Raw genomic sequence first — 24,782 nt, 5'->3', positions numbered from 1 at the left:
GGGTATTGCGTATACCGCTGATACGATCAACCCGCGTTATAAATTTAACCCCGCTAGATCCGCGGGTCTCAAAACTTGGACCCCGACGACAGCATTATAACGGGGTCCCCGTGTACTATCAGCATGTGAAGTCTGAAGGTCCTGGGTGCAGTGGTTTGCGAGTAAAGTGCCTTCATGCAAAAAGTTAACGTTGTGACGAACGAACGAACTAACGAACGGACGGACAGTTGAAAACTAATATGCCTCCCTTCGGGGCATAAAAAGGCATAATGTAATACAAGAAAACAATTATTTTAAAGCATAAGTGACTTTAAAATTGTGAAATGAATTCTGAAAATATTCTACCTGTGTATTGTCAGGTATAATCTCATAAGCTCTACAAAATCTGCGTTATCATATCCCAGCATTGTGGCAAAGTTCCAACTCCAGTCTTTCTTTGGGTCTATGGCACCTACAGAGCTGCCTTCTCTGTACAAGTTACGGTAAATAATGGATGCAACAGTGGGTAGCTTTGCAATCATGTCCATGGAATCTTCATAGGCGTACTGTAAATATACACCAAATACAGTATCAGTGAAAATCAGAAATTTCTGCAACTAGGGATTAATTTTCCCTACATATTGGCAATATCTCTCTCTCTCTCTCTGTGTATATCTCTATATATACATTCAAAATAACACTATCACTGGTTCCAACAGTTGAAATCCATCAAAACAAACTTCTACTATACATTGTTTTAGGTCTACATGTAATCATAAATGTGTCTTAGGCCTAAACAATGTTTCTCCAAATTTTGAAGGTTACAGTTAGATGAATCCTGCTTTTTTAAAAAAAAATTGATTCAGTCATCAGAAATACCAATGTTACATAGATCAGAAATGAGAGGTTTAAGTGTTATTAAATTGAGATCTGAGAAGAGCCCTTAAAAATAATTTCCCCTTTAAAACACCGTTTTTGCATAACTTATGAAAATTTTGCCACAAAACAGGAAAAAAATCAGTAAGGAAAGGAATTTTAGCCAAGGAGAGTCAGGTTATCCTAAACAAATGAATTCTTTTATGTGTTATATGTCAAATATGGTAGGAAAGAACAGAATAAAAACGACAGCAACAGTCAAAATGTTAAAAAGCCTTGTCATCTAAAACAAACAATCTAAAGAGCGGCAACAATTCTGAGACATAGAACACTCCCTCTATGATGCTTAATCATTACTTAATGGGATAACAGAATACAACAAAAAACAAGAGCACCGCCTTGTGGGTGCTGACGCTCATCTGATTTTTTTTTGTGTAATAAAAATATTGTCCTACCCATGGGCCATCATTCTTGCAAAAAGCAGGATAGAGTTATGTTTCTTGATGTACAGTGTCCACTTATGATGGTGAAAAACTGTTGCAAGTTTTAAAGCAATAGCTTTGATAGTTTATGAGAAAAGTTGACTTAAACATAATACTCAACCAAGAAAATGACTTTCTAAGTCCAAAAGGGGCAATAATTATTGCAAAAAGCAGGATGGAGTTATGTTGCTTGCTGTACAGGGTCAGCTTATGATGGTGAACAAGTGTTGCAAGTTTCAAAGCAATAGCTTTGATAGTTTAAGAGAAAAAGTTGACCTAAACATAAAACTTAACCAAGAAATCTGATATTTTCTAAGTCCAAAAGGGGCCATAAATCTTGCAAAAAGCAGGATGGAGTTATGTTTCTTCCTGTACAGGGTCAACTTATGATGGTGAACAAGTGTTGCAAGTTTTAAAGCAATAGCTTTGACAGTTTAGGATAAAAGCTGACCTAAACATAAAACTTAACCAAGAAAACTGATTTTCTAAGTCCAAAAGGGGCAATAAAACTTGCAAAAAGCAAGATTGAGTTATGTTTCTTGATGTACAGGGTCTGCTTATGATAGTGAACAAGTATTCCAAGTTTCAAAGCAATAGCTTTGATAGTTTAGGAGAAAAATTGACCTAAACATAAAACTTAACCAAGAAATCTGATATTTTCTAAGTACAAAAGGGGCCATAAATCTTGCAAAAAGCAAGATGGAGTTATGTTTCTTGCTATACAGGGTCAGCTTATGATGGTGAACAAGTATTCCAAGTTTCAAGCAATAACTTTGATAGTTTAGGAGAAAAGCTGACCTAAACATAAAACTTAACCAGGCAACGCCGACACAGACGCCGACAACCGCTCAAGTGATGACAATAACTCATCATTTTTTTTCAAAAAATCAGACACTCATCTGGTTTTTTTTGTATAAAAGAAATATTGTCCTACCCATGATTTTCTAAGTCTAAAAAGGGCCATCATTCTTACAAAAAGCAGAATAGAGTTATGTTTCTTGATGTACAGTGTCCACTTATGATGGTGAAAAACTGTTGCAAGTTTTAAAGCAATAGCTTTGATAGTTTATGAGAAAAGTTGACTTAAACATAATATTCAACCAAGAAAATAATTTTTCTAAGTCCAAAAGGGGCAATAATTATTGCAAAAAGCAGGATGTAGTTATGTTGCTTGCTGCACAGGGTCAGCTTATGATGGTGAACAAGTGTTGCAAGTTTCAAAGCAATAGCTTTGATAGTTTAAGAGAAAAAGTTGACCTAAACATTAAACTTAACCAAGAAATCTGATATTTTCTAAGTCCAAAAGGGCCATAAATCTTGCAAAAAGCAGGATGGAGTTATGTTTCTAACTGTATAGGGTCAGCTTATGATGGTGAACAAGTGTTGCAAGTTTTAAAGCAATAGCTTTGATAGTTTAGGATAAAAGCTGACCTAAACTTAAAACTTAACCAAGAAAACTGATTTTCTAAGTCCAAAAGGGGCAATAATTCTTGCAAAAAGCAAGATGGAGTTATGTTTCTTGCTATACAGGGTCTGCTTATGATGGTGAACAAGTATTCCAAGTTTCAAAGCAATAGCTTCGATAGTTTAGGAGAAAAGTTGACCTAAACATAAAACTTAACCAAGAAATCTGATATTTTCTAAGTACAAAAGGGGCCATAAATCTTGCAAAAAGCAAGATGGAGTTATGTTTCTTGCTATACAGGGTCAGCTTATGATGGTGAACAAGTATTCCAAGTTTCAAAGCAATAGCTTTGATAGTTTAGTAGAAAAGCTGACCTAAACATAAAACTTAACCAGGCAACGCCGACGCAGACGCCGACAACCGCTCAAGTGATGACAATAACACATCATTTTTTTTCAAAAAATCAGATGAGCTAAAAAAGGAAAAACAAGTGAATGAAGTATTGCCATGCAATACAAAGTCCCCTACTGGAAGGCAACTAATTTTCTCTACTGCAGTAAAACATAATGATCTGATATCTGTCAATGATATGGTATAAACAATATTGTACTATATACATGATATATACAAATTATTATAACATTGCAGACAGATGGACGGAAATGACGGACGAACAGAAAATTGCAATCCAATAGTCCTGAAACTGGTTTCAACCTGTAGGGGACTACTAACTTTGTAAAATGCAGAACAGTTATGGAATCTGTGCACTGCATGTCAGATCATCACAGTGAACAAGTGTGTGAAGTTTCAATCCATTGCCACAAGTGATTACTGACATATAAGCTTATATACAACATTTAACAAATCGGGCAGCAGACACCGGCACAGCTGTGAATGCAGACACAGGCAAATGGGTGAGTGCAATAGCTCTACCTGTAAGAAACAGAAATTAAGTATGTGAATTGTGTTAAGTCAAAATTGGCTCTTATTAAACATTGTATTTAGAAATAACTGTTTCCACTGGAACTCAGCTATGGAATTCTATAGGTTTCGTACTGCAGCTCCAGCTCCACAATCATGTCACATGATGTGCAACTTTACTTTACCATTGAAAGAGAATTGGTCACAGTAAACTAAACTAGAATGTTATTTAACACAATATAATTATGTAAATATTCTCTATAACCATATAAAAATAAAGTTTTGACTAAAATAAAAATATTCTGCTTTGATAGTTACCTCCCAGTATTGGCTCTTCTTCACACCACTATGATAAGCCTTGGCAAATTTGCTCTCGCTGTTCAATGCAGTGATTGCAGCACTGAATTGTGACATAGGGTGGAGATTACTAGGGAAGTTGTTCAACATAGTTGTGACATGGTTGGGTATGGCCGCTCTGTCATTCCACTCTTTAGAGATGGCATCAGCCTGCTGTTGGGTGGGAATTTCACCAGTCAAAAGCAGCCAAAACAAAGCCTCAGGTAAAGGTTGTTCACCGGTCCCTCCATTACCTGTGGATTTATTCAGAGGTATAAGTCTATTTTACATGGTTCATACACATTCTTTCAGACAAAATTCCCTGACATTTCCCTGACTTTTCCCTGACATGAAAGCATTTTTCCCTGACTTTTTGGTTCGGTACGATACAAACCAAGTCACCTAGTATGACTTTTGTTATCTTAAAATGTGCACATTTAGTGGTTCAATGGAGAGAAGGGAATCGAATCATTAGATATAGCCATCACCAGATTTGCTCAGGAGGTAATGGGTGCAAATCCCTTTCAGTTTCTTCTATATGGAATTTGAAAAATATGTAGAATATAAATATATGCATATAATTTAAAATTATGCTTTAATTGTTGTAAGTGTGATAGCTTTCATGAAAAAGGAAATATTTGAAGAAACTGCCTTAACCTTTACAAATTGTTGCCTAACCAGATCAGAAAATTCCCTGACATTTTCCTGACATTTTCCAAATTTCAAAATTTCCCTGACATTTTGTAAAATTCCCTGACAATTCCCTGACCTTGAAAAAAATTTTTTTTCCCTGACGCGTATGAACCCTGTTTTAAGTTTCAAAGCTATATGCCTTTAAATGATAGCTACACATACTTGCAATCAATGTGTGATGCCGACACCAGGGACAGTCGAGCTGAAAATGTCCATTAACTCCAGAAAAATTAATTTGACATGAAAGTCACGAAAATATGCACGTCTACTTCATGTTAATGAAGTACAGTACGAAGTTTCATTTTGATTGGATAGAAACTGTAGGAGAAGTTAAGTGCACAAGGTGTGACAAACGGTTAGTTCAAACATAATACTTTAAAACTGAGGACATAAAATATTTACATTGAGCAACTGGCCAGACATTGTCATTGTTATTCTGATTTAACAGAATGTCATCTAGTGCTACTTTGTATATCAACCTAATGGGAAAATTCTGGTCTTATGAAAAATGCAATTTACCTCTTGGGAGGAGTTCTTGACAGTCAGGAATGCTGTAACCACGGAATCGGATTCCTTCATTGGGATCAAGGACAGAAGTTTCTGTAACGAGACCACGAATACCTCTCATACCACCATACATCTGCAAATAAAGTAAGAATTATTTTATTGCATAAGAACAGCAGCTATGGAAACAAAGTTTGATACTTACAAGGGATTCCTTAGGATGATCAGAAGTCTTATTTTCTGGCAGGGTCTGTTCAGTTAAGCCTAATACTCAGGTATGTTAGATTTCTGTAGTCTATCATACTCTTAACCCAGTCAATAAACTTAACTTGCTTAAATTTTACTAGGCTTTTGGTGTATGAGAAGAAAATGCCTAGTCTGTAGTATATACAGTACAGTCTAGTTTAAGTATACTGAAGAGTTTTAACAGACATGTCTAAAACATCAAAACATACTTTAAGGGACAGGAAAATTTTTTCAATTTCAACAATCTGTCCATGGTGTCAAAATTGAGATTAATGTAAATACTGTTTAATATAAAAATTGTATAGTAAGAGTCCTCTGCCTTTTGGATAACAGTGAAACTTCATAAAAAGATAGGTAAAGCCTAAAACCAGGAATCGTCAAACTTTGCTAAAGGTCAGTTTAACCATAGTTTCATACTTGATATATGATAACATAAGTAACTTTATTAATAACTTTGTCAGTTTTTACAATATTCTATATTGTAATATATATTACATAAGCATACACATGTAAGTTTTTTTACACATAAACATCATTTTCATATGTCACTTTCTTCAGTTACAATAGATGTTCAAAATGTCCCCCTCGATTTTGCAAAATGAGCTGTGAACGAGGTCGAAAGTTCCTGATGGTGTCTTCGCAAACTGATATTGCGCATTTCACGGCGAATAGAATCCTTCAAATCCAGTAACGTGTCTGGCTTGGGAGAATAGACTCTTTCTTTTAGAAATCACCATAAAAAGAAATCTAATGGATTTAAGTCTAGTGAGTGAGGGGGCCATTCAAAGTTAAGCCTTCAGGGAAATAATCTGACTTCCAAATTTTCAGAAACAATGAAAACATGACGTCATTGATGTCACGTTGACGTTGCATGCAATCATTCTACCTGTCTAATAAAAACTTGGGCCAATTAGCTTTCTAACAAGTGCTGAACCATTTCACTATCGCAAAAACTGAAAAAGTTATTAAAGTTAAGTTATCATACATTACGGATCACCCTGTTCCCTCCACTCAAATGGCATTATCCTGATGAGTCTTCTTTACTTTCATGCATTTCCTGCCTTTTTTACTTTAATAATAACAACACACTGATTTACTTACCATATCAACTGTGACCTCTCCAACCTTAGTTGATCCATATTCCTTCCTGAACTTTTTCACTTCCTCTTGTTTCTCTGGAATCTGATTGGCTAGAACTGCCTTCAGGTTCTGTAAAACAGAGAGGCTATTTAGTGATTTTTTTTTTCAAATTCAGAAAATTATTCATGATGAAGATGCAAGTTGAAATTGTTTTCTTTAAAAAACATGTAAACAATGGCACGCATTCCTTACTAAGAATCTTTGCAAAATACAACAAAACAAGAGTGCCCCAAAGCAGGGCATTATACACCCAAAATATTCTACATCAAAGCAGGAAGTAAAATTTAAAGATTTTTTGGGGTGTGTGTGTGCTTGGCAGGGGGGGCGGGGGGGGAGGGATGTAATATGGTATGGTAATGAGTCCGGGGCTGGGGGGTTTGGGAGGGGGATTAATGTAGATTGCTGCACTCCTAAAATCACTTCATCACCACCCATCTTCATTCCAAAATTAAATTTAATACCTTGAAAAGTTTTGAAGTTGTGCTCTCGATACAATATACAAAGGGATAAAATTTGACCTTGCTGTAACCATGACCTTTGATCTACCAACGTGGTTTGGGGCTGGGGAAAGAAATGTGGATTGCTGCACTCCTCAAAAAACCTCATCACCACCCAATCCAAGTTTAAAGTAAAAAATATCTTGAATAGTTTTCATGTTGTGTGCTGAACACAAAATACAAAGGACAGATCTGAATTCAATAAGTGACACTGACCTATGACCTACAGACCAAAGTCATGCCCATTTCGAGGGCTTAGAGCGAAACTGGTCTATCTGTATATAGAAATAGAAGCAGATAGACCAGTTTCGCTCTAAGCCCTCGATTTGATCTTTGAGCTCAATTTGTGACCTTGATGATGATCTTTGACCTACAGACCTTGTTCATGTGTTCTGTGAATGGTTATACTTCAATGAGTTATGCTCCACAAAATATGACGGATGGGAACATCATCACATAATACCTCCTTTTTTACCAAACGAGCATATAATAAAACAAGAGGGTCATTGACCCTAAAGCTCTCACCTGTGTACAAGGCTTCAAGTGTGTTTTTATGAGGACAGAATTAGGTTTCTTCTATGTTAGCCTATATTATATACAGGACACACACACTTTTGAACCTAGGGCAATAATTTGAACAATTATGGTAGACATTACAAATCTGATATCACACGCCAAATATCAAGGTTCTAGCTAATATTGATCCAGAGAAGAAAAGTGACCACGCCTTCTGGCAGCCATGTTTTTTGACGAATCGGAATAATTTGATCAATCTTGGTAGAGGGTCACACAAGAACCATTTCTGTAAAATTATTTTAAAATCAGGCTTGCAGTTTCAAACAAGAAGATTTTTAAAACTTCCACTAAATACATATAGGGAAAAGTGACCACGCCCTCTGGCGGCCATGTTTTTTGATGAATCAAAATAATTTGAACAATCTTGGTAGAGGTTCTGGTATTATAATAATAATAACATAGGTTCACACAAGGACCATTTGTGTAAAATTATTCTAAAATCTGGCTAGCAGTTTCACACAAGAAGATTTTTAAAGTTTCCACTATATACATATAGGGAAAAGTGACCACGCCCTCTGGCGGCCATGTTTTTTGACAAATCAAAATAATTTGAACAATCTTGGTAGAGGGTCACACAAGGACCATTTGTGTAAAATTATTCTAAAATAGGGCAAGCAGTTACATACGAGAAGATTTTTAAAGTTTCCACTATATACACACAGGGAAAAGTGATCATGCCCTCTAGCGGCCATGTTTATTGACGAATCAGTACAATTTAAACAATCTTGGTAGAGAGTGACATAAGGACCATTTGTGTGAAATTATTTCAAAATCTAACCATCGGTTTAGGAGGCGATGTTGTTTAAAGATTTTTCTATTTTTAGCTCTGCAGCCCCTATGTGCAACCAAGCAGAACCGTTTGAACAATTTTGGTAGACCATCCAAGGAACATCAATGCCAAGTTTTATCAAAATCCATTCAGTGGTTATGGAGGAGATGTTGTTTAACAAGAGGACCATGATGGTCCTGGATCGCTCACCTCCTTCCACATGACCCAGTTTTGAGTATGACGTCGTTTTTTCTATTATTTGACATAGTGACATAGTTTTTGAGCTCATGTGACCCTGTTTTGAACTTGACCTAGATATTATCAAGATAAAAATTCTGACCAATTTTCATGAAGATCCATTGAAAAATATGGTCTCTAGAGAGGTCAAAAGATTTTAATAATTTTAGACCTACTGACCTAGTTTTTGACCGCAGTTGACCCAGTTTCAAACTTGACCTAGATATCATCAAGATGAACATTCAGACCAACTTTCATACAGATCCCATGAAAAGTATAGCCTCTAGAGAGGTCACAAGGTTTTTTTATTATTTGACCTACTGACCTAGTTTTTTAGGGCACGTGACCCAGTTTCAAACTTGACCTAGATATCATCAAGATGAACATTCTGACCAATTTTTATGGAGATCCATTCACAAGTATGGTCTCTAGAGAGGTCACAAGGTTTTTCTATTTTTAGACCTAATGACCTAGTTTTTGACCGCACATGACCCTGTTTCGAACTTGACCTAGATATCATCAAGATGAACATTCAGACCAATTTTCATACAGATCCCATGGAAAATATGGCCTCTAGAGAGGTCACAAGGTTTTTCTATTATTTGACCTACTGACCTAGTTTTTGATGGCACGTGACCCACTTTCAAATTTGACCTAGATATCATCAAGATGAACATTCAGACCAACTTTCATACAGATCCCATGAAAAATATGGCCTCTAGAGAGGTCACAAGGTTTTTCTATTATTTGACCTACTGACCTAGTTTTTGACCGCACGTGACCCACTTTCGAACTTGACCTAGATATCATCAAGGTGAACATTCTGACCAATTTTCATGAAGATCTCATGAAATATATGGCCTTTAGAGAGGTCACAAGGTTTTTCTATTTTTAGACCTACTGACCTAGTTTTTGACCGCACATGACCCAGTTTCGAACTTGACCTAGATATCATCAAGATGAACATTCAGACCAACTTTCATACAGATCCCATGAAAAATATGGCCTCTAGAGAGGTCACAAGGTTTTTCTATTATTTGACCTACTGACCTAGTTTTTGAAGGCATGTGACCCAGTTTCGAACTTGACCTAGATATTATCAAGGTGAACATTCTGACCAATTTTCATGAAGATCTTGGGAAATATATGGCCTCTAGAGAGGTCACAAGGTTTTTCTATTTTTAGACCTACTGACCTAGTTTTTGATGGCATGTGACCCAGTTTCGAACTTGACCTAGATATTATAAAGGTAAACATTCTGACCAAGTTTCCTGAAGATCTTGTAAAATATATGGCCTCTAGAGAGGTCACAAGGTTTTTCTATTTTTAGACCTACTGACCTAGTTTTTGATGGCACGTGACCCAGTTTCGAACTTGATCTAGAAATCATCAATATGAACATTCTGACTAACTTTCATAAAGATCCCATGAAAAATGTGACCTCTAGAGTGGTCACAAGCAAAAGTTTACGGGCGGACGCACGCACGGACGGACGGACGACGGACACTGCACGATCACAAAAGGTCACCTTGTCACTTTGTGACAGGTGAGCTAAAAACAAATGTTGACGACGGACGGACGACTTGACGGTTGGATGACAGACACAGTGTGATCACAAGAGCTCACCATGAGCACCTTGTGCTCAGGTGAGCTAAAAACTTATGCTTACTTCCTAATTATATTACTATATATATTCACTGTTCAAGAGTTCTAAACAGTAAAGATTATTTAGGTTTTTTTATTTATATTTATGCATTTTTTATAGTTTAAAAGCTTATGAAATTTACAATGGTACTCCACTATTAACAACTAATGCTAGGGAGATACTTAAAAGCATTGAATCTAGATGACACCTACTGTGCTTGCTGCTGTAGCATATCTGCAGTTGCTCACCAAACCCTGAAAGAAGAATGAGAACTTTATAACAAGGTTTTTCCTCATATAAACACACAGTGTTATACCAGAACAATCATAAACTTACTACCCATTAAGAAGACATGAGACCGCTAGACACTTGCTATTATAAATATCATTTAAAATGGGAAGTGTCTGTCTGTCAGGTACCCTGCTATCTAGCTACCCATTCATACCGTACAGGATGTCTAGCCTGTCCTGTCATCTAGGGGTTTTCTAGGCATCCAGTAATCAGTTTGTTTATGAATTAGTTTTTTTTTCAAAGAAAGTATGACATTATACTTTACATAATATATTGCTAAAGTACATCAGATTCTGATCATTATTTGTGTAAAAAATTTCATGGATTACAGATGAAGTTACTGTAACTATTTAAAGGCATTTCAGTATTGTTACTGCTGTATGGAAAATAGGCCAAGACAAATATTGACAAACAGAAATTTCACAAAGACAAAATGTCGCATTACAGGATATGGTGAACTGTAAGTAATTCCATAGTTTGGTTCATTGTTCTCGCATATGCAAACAGCAATCGATTACGTCACTCAAAAATTACCACGTGCTAGACTGTCTCTATAATTTTCTATTAAAACTTGCGCGTTAATTATTTACACGGAAGCAGTCGAGTAACACCAGACCAGGGCTTAAGCTAGGCTAAGATTTTAGGGAGAAGTCACTTCTCCCTCAGCTAAGATTAGGGAGAAGTGGAGAGATTTTAGGTCTTTGTTTATTAATTTAAAGTAAATAACAAATTCACTGAAAATGTCAGTGGTTCTGTTTTCTTATCATTTTAAACCTTGTAAATCTAATGTGCTTAAACTGCAAATTCAAGTGTTTTTTTTTCACTCTTGCAATGATTGCCCAGATCAAGAAAACCCTTTAAATATGAAAACAATTTAAAAAAGTTAATAACTTAATCAGGGGTGGTATAGTACGTCATCAACAGGTGCGCGCAACACTTCCCGATGCGGCATTTTTATGTCAAAACACCTCGATTCGGTGAGTAAATTTGCGATTATTTCATTGGTAGCGAATAGATTTGGAAATGACATATAGTCTAAAGTACCCGCATGTGTCTCTAGTTTATCACTGACGTTTGCATTTTTCAAGAAAGTTTTACGTTTAAGAGAACATTCGAGCACAATGCACTTCATGGAAACACTTCCCTATTCACCGCACCATATTATATCGCATAAAAAGAGTTTTCATGCATTTCTAATGACTAAATGCCTTGACGGGTGTTCTTTTATGGCAAACTGAGGTCAGTGATACCTTAATTAATTATCGGAATCTATAATTTCAAAGAAATCAGTGATATAAAATTTCGCCTTCCCGGTTCACTAGGTAAAACGATGCACTTCCCGGTTCACCGCCCGGGTGGCATCGTGTTTGACTTAATTATATGTAGCCTTTCAATTTATTTTGACGCATGGTACTTCGATTGCCTTACCAGCAAAGATAGTATTTAGCAATGAACGTTTATGTCAGTAAAAACAGTGCTTAATTTACCTTCAAGGGCTATATTATGAAAGATTTACTTTTTCTTTTTCAGATCACAACAGAAACACCAGAGATATTCTGTTTATCAGAATTAAATTATGAAGCAAAACACTTAGGGTTCAGCAGTATGATATCCATAGACAGATGAACATAAACTGCATATAGTAATTCATTCTCGGGAATAAAATGAGAATCAGAATTGAAGAAAGATCAATACACGCTTGTTGTGGATGTTTGTGAAAAAGTCAGAAATGAAGACCACAAAAGTAGTCGTTGTTTGAGGTTCACTCACTGGCAATATGTGCAGACACCGTTTAAAACAACTCACTGTTACGTGTGACCACTACCGTCAACATTTAGCCATGAACAGATTTTGCGTGACTATGGTGTCCTTCAAACAATTGTGAATTTTTATTGAAACATGTTTTGTTTTGTCTGTCTGTGTTGAAGTAACAGAGTCTTGTCAGTGCCTCTCCTTTCTTCTAAATAACATTTGACAGATTTTGATGAAAGGCAACAGCAGTATTAAACTTTGTATGAAATGTCGTTGACACTAATGCTCATAACGGGTAAAACACAACAATGTAAATACTAAATATTCTTGTTATAACTATGCTTCGGTCAATAAACGTTCACAGATTATACTACATTGCCACTTTATCAATTTTTGTGTGTTTTAATGAAATTTCTGAGTTATAATTAGTGTAGTTGCGCAAAACCTCAACATTTTCCAGTTTAATGGTTTCAAGAGTTATTATATTCTGATTTTTGTTGATTTTGAAGTATAGGCAGTGCATCTCCACTTCAACCTTTTTATAATTTTCATAATTACAAATCTTGTACATGGTGTATATCATGGCAATAATTGGTTTTAACGGTAACTTATCAATAACATTCAGAGCTTTCTTTTCCGTGTAATTCCTTCCTCTATAGATGTTGACATATTCTTTGACATTTTTTCCACAAAAAGCTGCTGTCGTCTATTCAGAATGTAGATAAAAAAACGACCATTTAAAATAAAACACCTTTAATTTCATAATAACCATGTTGTTGAGGGTATTGTGCATTTTAGAATATGTGATAATAAATTACCAATAGTCTTTTATCGTTTTTCTTTTACACTAAAATTACCACAAAAGTTTTGTAATTATTTTAGGGTTCCCTGTCGTGTCTGAATATTACCAGTTGTTGAGAATATGTGACATAGAGATGTACACTACTTCTTGATCGAAGAAAATTAAGGCATACAATGTGGAACGAATTTGTCAGATATGCGATCTTAATGAAATTTAAGGTGAATTTCATAGTTTTAAAATGTTGAGTTATAAAGAATTACGTCCAAAGTTAATGAAACGTTATCATTATACTCGTATAAGTGTGTATAAAATTTAGAATTGCTACAATCAAGTAATAAATCTACTTTTGTTGATTTGTGTAAATATATAACATTAGCTGATAACAAGGAAAATGTTGCTATGTCTTGAAAGTGTATGTGCGTATGTTTATGTCACAATGGCTTCCACTGTGTAAGGGTTTAAATAAAAAATCAGTAAAGTTTCCTATTTTAAATAATCTTTTATACAACAACATTTTCAACAACTAAACAGTTTAAGAAAAGTAAAATAATTTAACATTGCAAGTAAAATTGTTCTACCACTGTTCAAGCTCACTTCGAGTTTTAACATGTAATTGGGTGCACTAAGATTTGCAAGCAAAATCTGAACATTAGTCAAATGTTAAATCCTGAACCGCTTTCTAGTGTAGATTCAATCGATGTCCCATTCTGCTACGTGGTAATTATAATTCGGTTGCAGTCACTCTTGTTCCTTCCCTGCGCACATCTAAAACCCCTTAATAAGAACATTTCCTTGGCGCGATACAGTAATTTCTCATTTTTCCCGATCAATTGTGATGAACACGTGGCCCTGAAACGTTAAACAAAATTAAATAGTAGCATATCATTAAAAACTAAACTGCACTGGTGCGACGTTATACCTTTAAAAATATATTAAAAGGTTGCTCCTTTAAAAAACAGCACATGATAATAATTTAACTATATAATTTTGCTTTACTTAGCATATTATCAATGCATTTGTCCCATAGAATCTTGCCTTGAACTCAAGTTCGGAATCAAAGCCATCATATTCGACTATTTTCGATGACACGCCATATATAGTTATCATGAAAAAATAATTAGAGTAACAAGTTAACTAACGGTTTCCAAAATACTTTCTATTTATATTATCATGCGTTGAAGTGCCTATCTATCTATACCCCTGATTAAGGTTTCTCTACTGTAAAATTATTGAAATTAAATCAGTTATTTATATCCTAGTCTAAATAATGAAACCTTGGGTAGACCTATTTTATATTTTGATATTTTATGTTGTCTGCGGATATCGACAAGTCAAAAACATATAACGATATTCAACTCTCGAGTACAATATTATTTGGACTAATTTATATCCATACCTTCAAACAGCAACCGACATATTCGTGTTTGGTACGGAGACCTAATTTAGCGTTGAAATCCTTGTCTGTGGGGTAATTCCGTTAGAGGATGTTCTCCACTTCTCCAATATTATGTCGTACAGCTTTTGGAAAATATAATACGTCAATTATGTCTTGCATGCCAATCACTCAGCAAACCTTTTTAACATATATTGACAATTCCATTGATGCAGACTAGAAGTTTTGTTTCCTTTTTCATCTTTCATGTACCTAAAATAACAAATATAAGGACATGATAGAACATATATCATACATATGCACGTTTATAGTATACAACATATGTTCAAGATATGCCTCGTTCTTTCAATAAGTACTATCTTCAAATGCTTAAATGAAGGTTACAGACCATCTAGTGCAAGCACTCTAACAATTAGCTATTCCAATTAATAGAACTTCCAGGCAAGTGTGATCACATTTACATGAGCACCATTCCGATGTTAGTCATGCTGGAAATCGGTGAGCTGGGAAGGACATCAATTCAGTTGGTGAACCGGGAAGGCGAAATTTTAGTTTACTGATTTTTCGGAAAGTTTAGATTCCAATGACTAATCAAGGTATCACTGACATCTGTTTACCATGAAAGAACACCCGTCAATGCTTGGATTTATCAGAAATGCATGTAAACTCTTGTTATGCAACATAATATGGTGTGGTGAATAGGGAAGTATTTCCATGAAGTGCATTGTGCACGAATGTTCTCTTAAACGGAAGGCTTTCTTGAAAAATGCAAACGTAAACGATGAACTAGACGCATGTGCGGGCACTTTAGACTATATGTCATTTCCGAATCTATTAGTTGTCAAGGTAATAATCGCAAGTTTACTCACCGAATCGAGATGTTTTGACACAAAAATGCCGCATCGGGAAGTGTTGCGCGCACCTGTTGATGACGTACTATACCACCCCTGTTAATTCTATATCAGCAAAAAATAAATCAAGCTCCTGCACTCAAAGTCAGTCACTTTAAATACCAAGTATATGAATTAAATACATGTCAATAGCAGTGACATCACTATGACATCACACAGTGACAGAATACACCTCTTCTTTGATCAGCTGGTGTCTCTTTGATATGCTGGTGTCTCAAAAATTTGCCTAACTGAAAGTTACATTATTCTATTCACAGGAAGTGTCAGTGATAATATTATGTTTCTAAAGTTTGGGTTTTGAAAAATAGGAGTAAAATTACGTGGATTTAAGGAAATTACTCGAGCCGGTCACGGTAAGATACCTTCTAAAGGTCAAAAAAGAATGTGTAAGCTTATGTAATATAAATCCCTACTGCTTTGTTTATCAACAGTCAGTTTACAAAACAAGTGTCACCTTTGCACTTCTCAGTAATCTGAAGAAGGCGGGGCTTAAATTATGCTTTCGTGTATTCCAGTCAAGTGTCAAGATAAATGGAGGTGTGTGAATTTAGCTTTGATGTAAGAAACTAAGATTAGAGCGAAGTGGGGAGCTACAAAGCGACTATTTCGCTCAAGTCGCTCCCTTGCTCAAGCCCTGCAGACACGACTAAAAATAGACACTGGAATTCCACAAACTGTTCATTTTTCAGCTACTTCAGATCGATTACATTGTAAGTTCGCTGTTATTGTGATATAGAACAATTTAGCATCTTCCTGGTTGGCAATTTGGTTGCGTGAAAATACGTACTGGAGCAATTTTCTGTATGTTTCAGATCAAAATTTATACGTGGAAAACGTACATATTTACATGAATGGGAAACCCTGCTGATGTTGCAATTTACCTGAAAAAGACTCAAATCAAATGTCATTAATACTTTTCAAGTTATACTCCGGATAAAAGTGTGACAGACAGACAGACAAAGCGGCAACTATATGTTTGCCCTTTGCCTTTTGGGAAGCACAATTTTTTTTTAATTAACTGATTACAACAACCAAGAGGAAACTATTACTGGACACCTAGAAAAACTCTAGAGAATAGGCTAGGCATCTGTTTCCTAGACGGCTAGAGTGCAGGCTGGATCTCCAGTTACTGAATGGGCAGACGCTGCCTATTTCTGGCTACCATAACTTAACTGACGCTATTTTTATTTTCTGAGGGTCACGTCTATTAATAAAGTTATGGCGAAACCCCCTGATTTGGTTAACTAACCCAGGGTTTTCCCTGACGCACAAATCCTGAGTCATAGTCGCACTTTTCTGAGAAATGACCCGTAAAAATAAATTCTGTGCATCAAGGTGGACGCAATTTCTTGAAAATCTAAATCAGGCCAATTTTGTTTACAGCATGTACAAAGAGTGATTTTCTGAAAATTTACTTTCAGTTTCAAGATTATATGCAGACTGCGTCACCAATATTCTATATTTGTGTCGATTCACATTTCACAAATTTAATACCCAGTCTGATACTTTGACTGATTAACACTTTGTAACAGTTGTTATCACTACTCGCTACTAGTATCAGTAGTATCAGTCTGCTGTTTATTAGAAACAAAAATGGCTCTAAAGCAAAGCAGGCTGACGATGTTCATGACGTTCTCGGCAGCAAGTACAGTAGGACCAACGGTTCAAATCACCAGTTTCTACTATAACACTGCCTGGTAAAAAATACTAAAACCTATTTTAAAACCTATTTTAGCACATATATAAGTAAAAAGTCAACTATCAGCTATCTTTATCCCGGCATTTTATTCAGTGACAAATATGAGGAAACACTTCAATCTGTATAATCACTAGTATAAGTAAAACAAAGTTTTATTCAAAGTACTAAAAGTATATCTGTATGACCCCCAAAATTTGGAAATGACCCCCAGATGTGAAATATTGGGGGTCACAATGACCCTCATTTTCAAAAGTCAAGGGAAAACACTGCTAACCAGTGTCGAATTGCAGTATCTCACAGTCTCTGGTGAAAAAGTGATGACATCATGAAAAAGTTCAGAGCACATGGTTAATTTGAAAATCAAGATCAAAATTTTGCATATTTATGGATTAAACTGATTTATCAACATAACCATTTTCACAAAAATTAATGAAAAACATACCTTAGGTTAGTTAGAAGGTTTAAGTTCTATAGCTCCTATTTGTTTTTCAAAATGAAGAGTACCCTGATCAGGTCACAACTGCAATGGCGAACAAAATATTGCAGACAGGTGTACCCATGAAACTTGTGTGTATAACTTAAAGGAGAGATCGCCGTGACGTCACGCATTAACACCTGTTTTGTATGGGATCAGAATTTTTAATTTTTAATAACTTTTTCGCTCATTTATGGATTTTAAAAATTCAAAAAGTTTTGAAATGCTTACGATTTTCATATTTTCTCATTTAAATATCTTTTTAAAATGAATAACCATTTTAAAACATATTTCTTAGTAACCCTTTAAAAAGCTATTTAGAAAAATCAATTTGTGTTAATTTCTAAAATTATCATTTTTATAAACATCTGCCATTTAATAAAAAAATTCTGAAAATCACATTTAAAATAAAGATGTCAAAAAAGAAAAAAAAATGTTTTAAAAAAAACAATGTCTTATTTTGCACATTGCCTACAAGTGGGTGGGGTCCTTCGCATGTTTTATTCTTGAAAAATACTTCAAAGTAAGAGCTCCTTTTGCAACAGTTGTCATATTTCTCTTAAATGTAGACTTTTTATTGGCTTTTTATTGCACTAAAAAATCTCGTCAGAAATGACAGAAATATCCGAAAATCACGGTCGCGAAAACGGGTGACAAATTCGGAAAACGTAAGTTGGAATTAAATATTTGATAAAATACCTACGTTTTACTGCTTTTCTATCACCATAGCTATTCAATACCTACAATTACTGCTTGTCTAAAGCATTTTTATTTGTTTTTGCCCAAACTAACCCTCGGCAATCATAGAAAATTTGTCTAACGGCCGACTGCTCATAAAATCGTATCAGGTGCACAAAATGGTGATTATAATTATCCAGTTTGTTATTCAATAATCTAATTATCGCCAATTAACTGCCTGATCAAATAAAAAAATTGCGAAGTGGCTCCCTCCCTTTCAATAACGGATGTTGTGTCTACACAGATTATCGATTTTTCACACCTTTTGGTTCGTAAAACTGGCAATATTCGTAGTTTTGCAGACAGATAGCTTCGGGCCATTTTCGCCCATTAGAAAATTTCGGACCCACATTTAATTTTTTGCCGCAAATGGCTCAAGTGGTGATTGACAGCGTGACCCCTGAGTTTCAATTCAGCATTCAAGTTTTTGCTTCTTTTTTTCCCATTGACTTGCTTTGGCTTCACACTAACTGCCTAATCCAATAGATTATTCAATATACCTTTAACCATGTTTTGGAAATCATTTATTGTTGGTTAAAAGAATGTCTAGCACGTTTGTTCACTACATACATTCTTAGAAAGAAACATGTTGTTCTTTACTCCACACCAGAAGTTGATATTTTAAATCGACACTGCTTTAAAATACACTACCTTACCATCAATATTAATTCCTAACAATTTGATTTGCGCACACATTAAGTGTATTATATAGTTTCACATAGGTTTATAGAGTTACCATTCAATGCCTGTGTACGTTCAATGTGGCAGAATGAATGCAGATCGTGCTCTGTTATGTAAAGCATCCAGACAATTTAGATTTTGTTTACCCTAATAAGAAGTCATTGCATGTGTTTCTGTAATTTTATGTACGTTTTTATACGCTAAAAAATAAACAGACATGCGTATATGCATTATTTCAAAGCGTAATTTACGCTATTACGCATCTTATCTCGAGCCCTGTATGATTTTAATAGCGGCGTAGGGACGCTCCAAATTTTTAGAAAAAACACTGTAAGTTAAGCGTTCATAATAAATCCATTTTATTTCGAAATGATAATTAAGAGTAATCAATAAATTGCTTGTTTTATATTCTTTCCATTGATCAAAAGATTATTGATATCATTCGTTTTTTTTAAGAAAGTTTAAGCCGTTAGAAAAACATTACTGTTTACAAAAAATCATGGACCCTCGGTGTCTGCCCACCCGATATTTGTCTTATCAGTTCTAAGAATAGAAAATACAAGAGATTTGTATACAAACACGATCCCTCCTATTGTGTCCAAATTATGTTGCATGGTTTATTTTATGCCAGATCAAAAGAAAAATTGATTAGAAATATTTTAAAGTACAAGGCGAGTTCGCTGCATTTCATCTGATGAAATTTTTGCATGTTAGACATCTGGCACAATTTCTAATTAGATTTCAATAAGAGATTTTTTTCAGCTCAAGAGACCCATAACGCTGAGCTGATTTTTTAGCTAGTTTAGACATTGCCTAGTATAAAATGACCACAGGAGTCTGAAATTCTATCAATAAGACCATAGAAGTCTATCTTTACAAAAAATACCCTCTATATATATATAATAAACACCAGGAATGAAACGTCAAAAACCCAGGGTCCCCTGAAAATACGCACGGAACGCAGGCAGTGATTTTTTTTGTGCCGATTTGACTCCGAAATTCGGCGTCTTCCCAACTGACAAAAATGGTCAAAATTCCAAAAAAATGCTTAAAAATTCCCCAAAACAAGATGATTTTTCCCAATTAGATTGATTTCTTGTGAATGTTGAACTAAAACGATGCAAATAATCATAAAAATTCCGACTCTAATTATGGTTTATTCGCAGAATTTTGTTGCCAACTCGAAACGTGTTGTTTACATAAAACGGGTCATGCCATAGTATGGCATTTAGTATGACTTTCATCACGGTCGCTAAATGCTTTTTCATGCGTCAAAATTAGTCGGGAAAAAAAATTGTTATAAACTTACCTAAATTATCGAAAAATGTTGCATAATTCCAAATATTATAATAAGAAAAATAAAACTTAAACACGTCATCGGTACTCCGGTCATTCGAGCATCTTTTGGTAAAGTTAAAGAGAAATTAAATTCAAATCAAACGTCAGAAAAGCAAAGTGATCTGTACAAGAAATCTGAGTCCCCACAAAATGACCCTCAGAAATCAACAGAAGCTCATGGTGACCCTAAGCTATCTGAGCTATCAGATCCTGTGACATCAGAAAATAACCTGTCTGTACTGTCTGTTCAACCTCAGTGCATATTTGAATGAAATAAATTTACCTTAAAATTAAACTTTTCAAAATGATTTCTTTATTAAGGTTTGTTCATTTTTCCCAATTTTGAAGTTTATCGCGCTAAAAATTCCCAATTGAAAAGGTATGGGCTGTTGCCAAAAAAAGTAAAAAAATCACTGGCAGGGTGATCGCAATTTAGCGAGCGTGGTGAAGAAATAACACTAAAATACACCTACCACACTCGACAGTATTCAAATCTGATACACTTCACGAGAGTAATCAGACATTTTCTGAGATTTTCCAAGATTTTCAGCTGTTGCCGAAGCCATTCGCTGACGTCACAACAACAACAACAATTACAGCGCCGAGATAAAGATAAAATACTTATTTTATCCTTTAAAATTTGTACATCAAGTAAGTAAGTATTAGAATATTTATATGTTAATATCAGTCTATAATATCCCCTAGATATCTTTTGCAATAAAAAGATAATTTACAAAATTTGATTGGGAAAACCCGTAAAGGGAGGTTACTCTTGGGATAATCCATTTTTTGATGCAGCGGAATACCTGAATTTCAGTAGTAACATTTGATTCTTGGTGTACAAAGACTTTTTTATATGAGTAGAGAAATATGAAAATGTGTGTGATGTAATTTGAAGGTAAGACAGTACGGGAATTGCTACTTTCTAATTTTATCCCGGCGCTGTAATTGTTGTTGTTGTTGTGACGTCAGCGAATGGCTTCGGCGAAAGCTGAAAATCTTGGAAAATCTCAGAAAATGTCTGATTACTCTCGTGAAGTGTATCAGATTTGAATACTGTCGAGTGTGGTAGGTGTATTTTAGTGTTATTTCTTCACCACGCTCACTACATTGCGATCACCCTGCATTCCGTGCTTATTTTCAGGGGACCCTGGGTTTTTGACGTTTCATTCCTGGTGTTTATTTTATATATATAGGGGGTATTTTTTGTAAAGACAGACTTCTATGGTCTTATTGATAGAATTTCAGACTCCTGTGAAATGACCTTGCTGCATTTTTCTCTACATGTGAACAGTAAGAATTATTCAATACTATTTTCACAAAAAAGCACACTAATGGCAAGGGCAGAGAAGTCTTAAACTTCTGGGTTCAAATAAACATAGTGACACTTTCTACAAAAATTGTGAAGCAAGTTTACAGTCCTTCCTATTCTCCACCCACTAAATTTAACTAATCGTCCTTGGCCTTCGCCCACTTTAAAGACATGAAACATTAAAAACACAGCATGCAACTCTGACAAGTTATTTCAAATGTAAAAGACACATCACCTGATGGCTTGCTACCAGTTTCACAATGGAATTGCGAAACATCGACATTTTCAACAAAAATATCGTGCTCCAGTAAAATACCGGTGTCCGTGGAAGTGACGTCACAGAAAGATCACGTGACGATTTATTTTCGTCATTAATTATATTCATCTTTCGTCCTCAACTTCATCAATGTCAAGGTAAACATTTACGTGATATTCATAGTGTTCGATCGAAAAACAATATTTCACGGAAAATAAAAAGGACTAAAGAGTTAAAACAAAAAAAGTATAAAATTATATTTAAAGCTCTTTGGTTAAAATGCCAAAAGGGATACCTGAAATATAAAGAGATTATCATGGTCCGATTATCATACACATCTTCTTCTTCAATTTATATCTTACACTAAGGAGAATAATTCTAAAAGACTTGTCTTCCATTCTTATCATTTCCTGTGTTGCTTTCACAAAATTATGATATATGTATCAATATAAATCAAATGATGACACAAGAATGAACGTTTATATGTAGAAGAAAGACTATAAATATTATTGCCGTAAATGTAAAAACAATTTTAATAAAATATTTGCCCAATCCCTAAATACAACGAAACATAAACCGCCGCGTGAATTCCGAAGACATTTAGACAGAAATCTTCTGCAAGTCGAGGCGAGCAAATAACAGATGACTCTTTCTATGAGCATTTTAAAGGTCTCTCCTCCGACCACAACCAACGTGAAACAAATATTGAGTGTGATGACTTTGTTAAAACATTTTTAGCATCGGAAAGCAACAGTGCATCATTCGAAGAACTTTATAGACCTATATCCGCTGAAGAGATTGTACGGACATCTAAATGTCTAGGTAGTAATAAAGCTTGTTAGGCTGATAATATTTTAGGCCAGTCAAGGGCGTAGGAGCTGGGGCGGCAGGGGCGGCGCCCGCCGCCCCAATATTCCGAACTCGTAAATTTTGAAAAGGCTAGAAAATATAATTGAAAATAAATACAGCGGTCTTCCTCAGTGCCGTAGCCAGACACAAATTTCAACCGAGGCAACCTAGGGGGATCCGGGGGCATGCCTCCCGGATTTTTCCCCAGGACGTCACTGGTCTTTTTTGGGCGTGGACAAGGCTATCAATATGACTGTTAGGATTTCCGCCTCACCTTGCCTCAATGATGTCATGAGGCAGATATATTATGTTATATTCTCATGATATTAATATACTTCTCTGAACTTTTATAACTGAAATTTTCATCAGTGTGAAAGGCCTACTTTTTACTCTTCTTTTGTTTTTGCCTCTCAAATTTTAACCGAGGCAACTGCCTCGGTTTGCCTCAGTGTAGCTACGGCGCTGCATTTATCATGAAGTGCATCGGCGACTGATATGTACGCAGAATCTTGTCATATCACCGACACCTTGCTAGATCACCTTGGTGACCGGGTATTGTACAAAATCGATAATCCGCAACGACCAAGGTCGCCGTATTTTCACGCCCCGCAGACTCGGATTATAGGCAATACATTAGTTTAATTAATGAAAGTTAATCGTTTTTAATTGTTTACTGCCAAAATTGCAATTAATTGCAATTAATGTTGTGTCTCAAATTCTCCCAACAGAGGAAAGTATCTTGAGTAAAACACAAATGCAAATCGGGATCTTTAGATGTCTTTAGGCCTACATAAAATATATTAAATTAAATATTTTTGACACTTAAACATGTTGTTTGAAAACTAAAGGCACCAATCATAATGATTAAATTCAACGCATAAAATGTAGAAAAATCCTCGTAGATTTTACAGATCTAGTAAAATAAACAAGTATTACAGCTTCTATATAAAAATATAAAAGGCCAATCAGCCTCGCAGTTTTGCATTTCCAAATCGATCATTTGGTAAAAAGAACCCTCAATGGTTCAAAGAAAACATTGAATTGCGTTTTACCTTTATAATGCCATTGCCCGTGCAGTTTTATATGCAGAAGGAGAAGACTTCTATATGACTTGTCTTCCGATCATTCTTATCTTTCCTTAGTTGCTTTGTAAGGATGACATACAGTATGTACTGATGTTAATAAATATGTTTCGGAACACAAAAGGTTAAAGGTAAAGGTAAGCTTTATTTTACGTCGCATATACTCCAACATACAACACGAGCTACAAAGTTCTTGTGCGACAAACTAGGTATCCAGTAACAGATACGTATATGTGCTTATCTTATTGCATCAACCCTGTTCAAACTGCAAACAAATACTGAGAAAAAGCTATCCCTCTGAAGTAACGGCATGTTACGCATTTTCACGTGTTTTTCGTGGGTTGTAGTTATATTTATGAGCTGGATAGATATTAAAGCAGCATGCCTCCAGATTTGGCTAAAAAATAATCTTTCTTTCAAATTGAAGTTTGATCATATTATGAACATTAGAATATGAATTTTTGTTTCTAACATATTTTAAAGGTTCCAAATCAAGAAAAAAAGATGACCGCGTCGGGAATCGAACCCCAAATCAAGAAAAAAAGATGACCGCGTCGGGAATCGAACCCCGGACCGCCGCGGCAATAAAGACATTCACCCGTCGTCGTAACCAATAGCGCTATAGCTGAAGTAGTGAATAATGACTTCAAAATATAGATACTTATAATCAAGACAGTTTACCTGGAGTAAAAGCGTGACAAACGCTTTACAATTTTCATCGTAAAAAGTAGTAAAATCAGCAAATTCTCAAGTTTTTCCGTAACAGAAAGTTTGTTAGTAATTAAGTTTTAAAGCCTTCTTAAGAAATATAGCATTTATTTCAAGATATCTGTAAAAAAAATCGTTGTCGAACTATCTGGAGGCATGCTGCTTTAACATGAAAATGGTGACTGGGCA

At 35.2% G+C, this 24,782-nt stretch overlaps 1 protein-coding gene and 2 long non-coding RNA genes across 3 annotated transcripts; 1 reads left to right on the top strand and 2 right to left on the bottom strand.

Moving 5' to 3' along the window:
- Positions 1-326: 326 nt before the first annotated feature.
- LOC128547048 (citrate synthase, mitochondrial-like) lies at positions 327-22,057 on the bottom strand. The gene is made up of 6 exons (XM_053518680.1): positions 21,934-22,057; positions 10,519-10,560; positions 6,544-6,651; positions 5,212-5,332; positions 3,982-4,253; positions 327-545 (listed from the first exon to the last, which is right to left on the bottom strand). The coding sequence occupies exons 1-6, from the start codon at positions 21,979-21,981 to the stop codon at positions 342-344; spliced, it is 795 nt and encodes a 264-aa protein (XP_053374655.1). The 5' UTR covers positions 21,982-22,057; the 3' UTR covers positions 327-341.
- On the top strand, positions 11,504-13,175 carry LOC128547050 (uncharacterized). Its single transcript, XR_008366284.1, has 2 exons — positions 11,504-11,574; positions 12,128-13,175. It is a non-coding gene; the product is annotated as an uncharacterized LOC128547050 (long non-coding RNA).
- On the bottom strand, positions 13,688-20,841 carry LOC123523352 (uncharacterized). Its single transcript, XR_006681080.2, has 3 exons — positions 15,414-20,841; positions 14,548-14,796; positions 13,688-14,000 (listed from the first exon to the last, which is right to left on the bottom strand). It is a non-coding gene; the product is annotated as an uncharacterized LOC123523352 (long non-coding RNA).
- Positions 22,058-24,782: the final 2,725 nt, after the last annotated feature.

This window comes from Mercenaria mercenaria, chromosome 11 (genome assembly GCF_021730395.1).
Source record: "Mercenaria mercenaria strain notata chromosome 11, MADL_Memer_1, whole genome shotgun sequence".
NCBI lineage: Eukaryota > Metazoa > Mollusca > Bivalvia > Venerida > Veneridae > Mercenaria > Mercenaria mercenaria.
This window is presented reverse-complemented; position numbering and strand designations above follow the sequence as displayed.

Excerpts from the sequence above, each read along its gene's own strand:
- LOC128547048 (XM_053518680.1), bottom strand. The coding sequence starts at position 21,981 with ATGTCGATGTTTCGCAATTCCATTGTGAAACTGGTAGCAAGCCATCAG. Across the intron at positions 6,652-10,518 it reads ATGCTACAGCAGCAAGCACA|AACCTGAAGGCAGTTCTAGC; the intron begins GTAGGTGTCATC and ends TCTGTTTTACAG. Across the intron at positions 5,333-6,543 it reads GAGAGGTCACAGTTGATATG|ATGTATGGTGGTATGAGAGG; the intron begins GTAAGTAAATCA and ends CTTTATTTGCAG.